General features: G+C 37.8%; 1 protein-coding gene across 2 annotated transcripts in view; it reads left to right on the top strand.

Moving 5' to 3' along the window:
- Window positions 1-7,062, top strand: part of LOC122256263 (solute carrier family 22 member 6) — a 9,287-nt gene extending 2,225 nt beyond the window's left edge. Inside the window, exons 5-13 of one of the 2 annotated variants that reach the window (XM_086539601.1) lie at window positions 574-728; window positions 1,753-1,921; window positions 2,543-2,603; window positions 3,305-3,382; window positions 3,766-3,938; window positions 5,428-5,588; window positions 6,145-6,209; window positions 6,323-6,442; window positions 6,680-7,062. In XM_086539601.1, coding sequence (XP_086395727.1) covers window positions 574-728; window positions 1,753-1,921; window positions 2,543-2,603; window positions 3,305-3,382; window positions 3,766-3,938; window positions 5,428-5,588; window positions 6,145-6,209; window positions 6,323-6,442; window positions 6,680-6,883 — 1,186 coding nt within the window. In that variant the 3' untranslated portion in view covers window positions 6,884-7,062. Of the gene's footprint in view, window positions 1-573; window positions 729-1,752; window positions 1,922-2,542; window positions 2,682-3,304; window positions 3,383-3,765; window positions 3,939-5,427; window positions 5,589-6,144; window positions 6,210-6,322; window positions 6,443-6,679 lie in introns of both variants that reach the window. The other variant, XM_086539602.1, reaches the window with a different exon arrangement.
- Window positions 7,063-7,305: the final 243 nt, after the last annotated feature.

Below are 7,305 nucleotides of genomic sequence, written 5' to 3' on the forward strand. Positions count from 1 at the left end.
AAGGAAAAGGAGAATGTGGAGGAAGGGAGGAAATTTGAAGAGGACAAGGGAAGAGAAGGTTGGGATGTAGGAATAAGGGCTAACACGTTAGAAAAGTTACGTTTAGAAAATGAAATAGCATTAGGGAAATAATACTAATGATGATTAGTGAAAGAATAAAAGATGACTGGTGCACTGGGAGGGGGGGGTGATTTTAATTCATATTTTTTGTCAGGTTGAATAAATAGAGACGTTAATTTAACCCATTCCGACCCCCCCCCCCCCACACACACACCATTTCTGGAACCTTATTTGCCTTAATCTATTCCACCTCTTCATCATATATTTAGGTTCCAAGGAAGGAAGTAAATTGAGTGATCTAATCAATGATGCAGCTAATTTACGAAAACTAGCTCAAATGCCACATCTAGTAGTTACGTCTGGTGTGTGCAATGCATGGTACCAATCTACGATTTCAAAGTCTGCTACAGACAGGTGAGATATTAGGCGAAGTAATAAGAAAAAACGGACCAATACATAAATAAAAATAAGGAATACATAGACAAATATATAGACTCTTTTCTTTTTGTCAAGGCTTGGCCGCCGAAGAGCCGTGCAGATTGGGAGCGTGGTCTACGCTGCCGCCGTGCTGACAATGGGGTTCACGCCGTCGTATCCGGTCGTGCTGGCAATGCGCTGCGTGGTGGGCATTGCAGCGCAGTGCATGATCCAACCCGCGTGGAGCCTGGGTGAGGAGGTTTATCATACATGGTGGGGTTATACATGATGTAGATCCTGAAGTTCGGATGAGCGTGTATGGATGAGCGTGTGTTCGGTGTGGATTGCAGTTAGGGCTCGACTCGCATCGTCTCGCCTCGTCTCGCCGACACGACACGACGAGATGAGATACATAGTTGGGTTTCGAAACAAGGTGCCGAAACCGTTCCTCGGAATTGACCATGTAAACCGAAACACTGAACCATCTAGCCATCTATCCTCGGGCACTGACGCTCTAGAGGTGTATAAGTCCAACACAGAGACTTTTGTGTTCTAGTCGCAGGCATAATGCTAAGGACTCGTCTGCACGGTCAGTTTTGAGGAATGATTTCGGTATCGCACCATGAAACCAGGCGCCGCGGCGATTCGTCACTACCATGCTTTATTGGTTCGACAGTCATATATATATATATATATATATATATATATATATATATATATACATACACACACACACACACACACACACACATATATATATATATACATATATATAGTGTGTGTATATATATATATAATATATATATATATATATATATATATATATATATATATATATATATATATGTATGTATATGTATTTATATACATACGCATATATATATATATGTATATATATATATATGTATATATATATATGTATGCACTCATATAGTTGTGTGTATATATGCATATATACATATACACACACACATACATATATATATATAAATATACATATATATATATATATATATATATATATATATATATATATATATATATATATATATATATATAAATATACATATATACATATATATATATAATATATATATAAATATACATATATACATATATATATAATATATATATATATATATATATATATATATATATATATATATATATATATATATATATATTTATACGTTTGTGTGTGTATGTGTGTGGTTGGATGTGTAACGCACATCGCACACGCCCACCACTCTAAATTCCTCTCCCGTTCCTCCGAAGCGATGGAGTCGACGCCCACACGCCTTCGCAGCCTGGTGGGGATGCTGCTGGGCCTCCCGTACTCCTTCTCCGTGATCTTCCTCGGTGGCATTGGCTACCTCATGCGGAGGTGGCGCTACATCATGTTCATATGTTGCGTGCCGACCCTCGCCCTCCTGCCGCTGGTCTTGTAGGTTTCTTCTTGGGGTTTTCCACTCACGCACTAGATATGTATGTATATGTATGTATATATATATATATATATATATATATATATATATATATATATATTTATGTATGTATGTATGTATGTATGTATGTGTTTAAATATATATACATATAGATATATATATACATATACATATACATATATATATACATATATATTATATATATACATATATATATATATATATATATATATATATATATATATATATATATATATATATATATATATAAGTATGTATGTGTGTTTGTGTGTGTACACGTATGTCTATATGCATGCATAATTGCGGGTAGATAGGCACATGGATAGACAAGATCTATCTCTATTTCCATATGGACAGAGTGATAGATGCATAGATATAATAATTATTTAAATCCTATAGATAGATAAATAGACAGATTTTGCCCTTAATTTTATAAAGATGAAACAGACTGATAAACGAACAATACATTGCATTTGACAAGGTTAGCCAGACAAAAATACGAAGATATAGCTTTACACATAACCATACAGACTGATAGACAAATAAATCCATACAGCATATAGAAAGAGAAAATAAAAACACAAACAATTATTTTTCAGCCTAATGGACGAATCCGCGCGTTGGTTATTGCAGCAAGGAAGGCAAGAAGAGGCTACCAAGGTTCTTAAGAAAGCCGTGAGGTTGAATAAAGCTAAACTCACGTCGCCTCTTGAATCGACTTTGGAGAAATTAATTCAGGTGAGTAAACATAAGATGCTCCTCTTCTCTTTTTTACGATGAGTGAAGGAGTGAATAGGATGAGTGAATGGAATAGACGCTATGTATATAGGTATATATAGGCAAATGAATAAGTGTTAGGTGGTCGGACAAACAAACAAATAAATGAATGGAGAGAAAAAGGTAAACGTTTGATCTTCAACGAACGTTTATATGTGTGTGTGCGTGTGCGTGTGTGGGTGTGTGTGTTTTGTGTGATGTACTGTATAGTCTATATACATGCGATTTGTAGGTATATAGCACACTGAATATACAAGATATGATCTCAATTAAAATATGATCTATCTATGATAGATGCATAATATGTGTATTTTCTAAATCCTATAGATAGATAAATAGAGAGATTTTGCTAAATAGCATTTATTGATGAACAGATTCTATATCGAAAATACATGGCATTTGAACAAGGTTGCAGACATAAAATACGAAGATATAGCTTTAACATAACCATACAGACTAATATTAGACAAATAATCATACAGATATAGGAAAGAGAAAATATAAACACAAAACATCTATTCTTCAAGCCTAATGGACGAATCGCGCGTTTGTTATTGCAGCAGGAAGGCAAGAAGGGTACCAAGGTTCTTAAGAAAGCCGTGAGGTTGAATAAGGCTAAACTCACGTCGCCTCTTGAATCGACTTTGGAGAAATTAATTCAGGTGAGTAAACATAAGATGCTCCTCTTCCTTTTTTTACGATGAGTGAAGGAGTGAATAGGATGAGTGAATGGAATAGACGCTATGTATATAGGTATATATAGGCATATATGAATAAGTTTTTAGGTGGTCGGATAAACAAACAAATAAATGAATGGAGAGAAAAAGGTAAACGATTGATCTTCAACGAACGTTTATATGTGTGTGTGCGTGTGTGTGTGTGTGTGTGCGTGTGCGTGTGTGTGTGTGTGTGTGTATGTGTATGCGTGTACTTCTGTATATCTGTGCGTATGTATGTATGAGACTGTCTAAGCTTATTACACTAAAACTCCGCTCCCCTGTTCACAACAACATCAAAACCCCTTTTCACACATACACATACATAGGCCAACTCCGCTCCTGAAGACGGGGGCCCTTCCCTTAGCTCGTCCTTAGAGCAGGCGAGGGCGTACCTGCGTTCCCCCATCATGAGGACCATCATCCTCGTCACGCCCCTCCTGTGGTTCCTCCAGAGCTGCCTCTACCTCTCGGTCGCCATCAATGCCAATAACTTCAACAGGTGAGTTAAATGGCCTTAATTAAACACCTGTTCCCAGCTTGTGTTATGCATGTTTGAGTTCGTGTGGGATATGTTGCCCTGTCATGTTTTTTTTTTCTTTTTTTTTTCTTTTTTTTTTTACACATAAATGTTCTTTCAGTGAAGTGAGTTATGTTGCAGATGGAATGGGTGTGTGAATCATGTGGATAGAGATATAGGTGGATTTTGTTTTAGATTACGTATGGATGGATGGATAGATTGACGAATACTTTCACGCATGGCTAGCCGGACAGATAGAAATGCGGATAGATAAGAAATTGAAATAGAATAGACGGAAATACGATGGAACAATCGGTGCTACTATAGTATGAGGTTTACCACGATGTGAATTCTACCGTCTTCCACTCACCTCAATTTACTTAACCTAACCAAACCTAAACTAACCTAAACTAACTTAATCTAACCCAACCTAACCGATGCTAAACTAACTTAACTTATCCTACTTACCTAACCTAACCTAACCGAACCTAAACTAACCTAACTTAACCTAACCGAACCTAAACTAACCTGATCTAACCTGACCTAACCTAACCGAACCTAAACTAACCTAATCTAACCCTAACCTAAACTATTAGATAACCCTAGTAGACGGCATGCTATAGTAGTAAATGAGATAAGCGGCACACTATAGTATATGATATCGTGGTATACCGCATATTATAGTAGCACCAAACTATCTTTGATGCGTTGTTATTTTTTCAGTTTTAGTTAGGTTAGTTAATGCATTGTATGTCATTCTACATGTTCTACTAGATGCACCTCAGGATTTTGTTTACCATATAAAGTTTGTACTAGGATGGATTGTGTGGATACGTGTCCATCCATAATCTGTGTGGTGTTCTTTGAATAATTCCGAATAATTCATGTGCTGTTGTGCTCTTCATGTAAAATCATATATCAGGCTTTTAAATATCATACATATTTTTACTTATATTCTGGACTGAGCATGTTTGTTTAAAATATAGCTCTATAATATATTTTTTTCTATCTTCAATCGCCGATAAAATAACAATCTATCAGTTGAATAGACTATTAGAATCTGAAGTTTCTGAAACTTGTTAAAAAAAAAAGTTATCAACATCCAGTGACCTTAAGGTATAACGACAGGGTACATAGCAAGATAAAAGCTTACATATAACGTATGCCGAGATCATGTAACATCATACTATAATGACCTTGTGTTTACAGCCAACCTCTAATGACCTTACATTTCCAACTCAACCCCTCTAGTGACCTTCTTTGTAACATCAGCGTGTAACATCAAACTCTAACGACTCTGACCTATACTTTACATGTACATCACGAACCTTTCTATAACGACCTCGGAACATCTACTCATACGACTTCAAACGACGTCATCTTCACAGCTCAAGCTTTCCAGTGACGTCATAGTATTAACGACCTCGTAGTATCACACTCAAACGACCTGAAACGGGCGTCGTCTTTTCAGCTCGAACCCTTTCCTGTACGTGTGTCTGAGTGGTTCTATGGACACCTCTGCCATCCTGCTCATGACGCCCCTCAGCACACGCCTTGGGAGACGTGTCATCGTGGGCGGAGGGATGTTCGCGGGCGGCCTGCTCTTCCTACTCGAGCTTCTTGTCTCCGAAGGTGTGTTTGTGGCTTTGTGTGATGACAGAATTAGATGCTACTTTAGTATGCGGTCTTCCGCGGTAGGAATTATATCGTGACCTCACCTCACCTCTCGTGTCGTTCACCTGCGGTCTACCACTCATCTCAACTCACCTAACTTAACCCAACTTAATCTGATCAAAGCCTAACTTAACTCAACTTAACCTAACCTAACTTAACTTAACCTAACCCTAACTTAAACTGTTAGATAACCCTGGTAGACCGCATATTATAGTAGCAAATGAGGTAGACCGTATACAATAGTTTTTTTTCTTTCTTTTTTAGTAAGAGAGAAGGGAAAAATAGGAACAGTGTGTGTGGGTTGTGGTTTTGTGTGATGAATTATATAGGCTATAATATATATATATATTTAATATATATATATTTATATATATTTTTATAGCAGGGTAAGCAAATAGGGGATATATATATGATATATATATATACTGCATAATATATAAAAGGACAGTAATATTATATCTATTTATCATCATTATGTCATTTTCTAAGAGAGACCTATCATACCTTTTTTCAGACCTCTTCTGGCTCAAGTGGATCCTAGTTATGGGCGGTTTCCTCCTCGTCGCAGGATCTTTCCAGGTGGGTGTGTGTGTGTGCGTGTGTGCGCGCGCGTGTGTGTATAAATGAAGGGACATAAATATGCTTATTCCCTCTAACCTATAGCATTACCCTATAACCATCACTGTCCACAGATGAATTACGTCTACGGGCCAGAGCTGTTCCCTACAGAGATTCGGAATCGAGGTTTCGCTTTCGTCAACCTCATGGGTTGCCTCGGGTTCGTGTGTGCCCCCTTCATCACCTACAGACTGGTAAGGGATTGCACGTGTATTGCAAACATCTAGATCGATCAACATACACACAGACCATCAGATGGACAAACAGACAACCAGATAGACAAACAGATAGACAGATATGTATATAAACCATACCAGCTTCCTCAAAGACAAACAGATAGACAGACATGTATATAATCCATCGAATGGATACAGACACTAGAACCAATAAAGCCACCTTCCTCCAACCTCCATCCGTCTTCGCCATCACAGGTGCTGATCAGGTGGTGGGTTGCCTCCGTGACCTTCGGCTGCGCTGCGATACTAGGGAGCCTCACGCTACCTCTTCTGCCGGAGACGTGGAACAGGTCGATGCCCGATACTCTGCAGGCGTTGGAGGAGAGGGGCGTGAGGAGCAAGGATATTCCTGCGGAGTCTGGGTGTATTAATGAAGATAATGAGGAGAGTAGATTGTAGTAGTTTTTTTTTCTAATTTCTTTCTTTCTTTTCTTTCTCTCCCTCTCTCTCTCTCTCTCTCTCTCTCTCTCTCTCTCTCTCTCTCTCTCTCTCTCTCTCTCTCTCTCTCTCTCTCTCTCTCTCTCTCTCTCTCTCTCTCCCGGATTTATATGTCACCTGAAAATAAAATTCTTTTTAGATTATATCGTTTTTATACCATTCATTATGCAGGAACAAAAAGAAAAAGATGAAAATCATAAATCACAAAAACACTTATTTGCATTTAGATAGTATGAATATGCAAATGAGTAATTTAATTGGTTTACAAATACATACTCAGTTGCCCAGACACACACACACAACACACACACATATCCTTATCCATATGTGTGTATGTATATAGTAAACGGTGAGGTTACGGTGCCAATGGCCCTGTGTGTGAA

This window comes from Penaeus japonicus, unplaced genomic scaffold, assembly GCF_977035675.1.
Source record: "Penaeus japonicus unplaced genomic scaffold, GWHDUDI00000001_assembly GWHDUDI00000009, whole genome shotgun sequence".
NCBI lineage: Eukaryota > Metazoa > Arthropoda > Malacostraca > Decapoda > Penaeidae > Penaeus > Penaeus japonicus.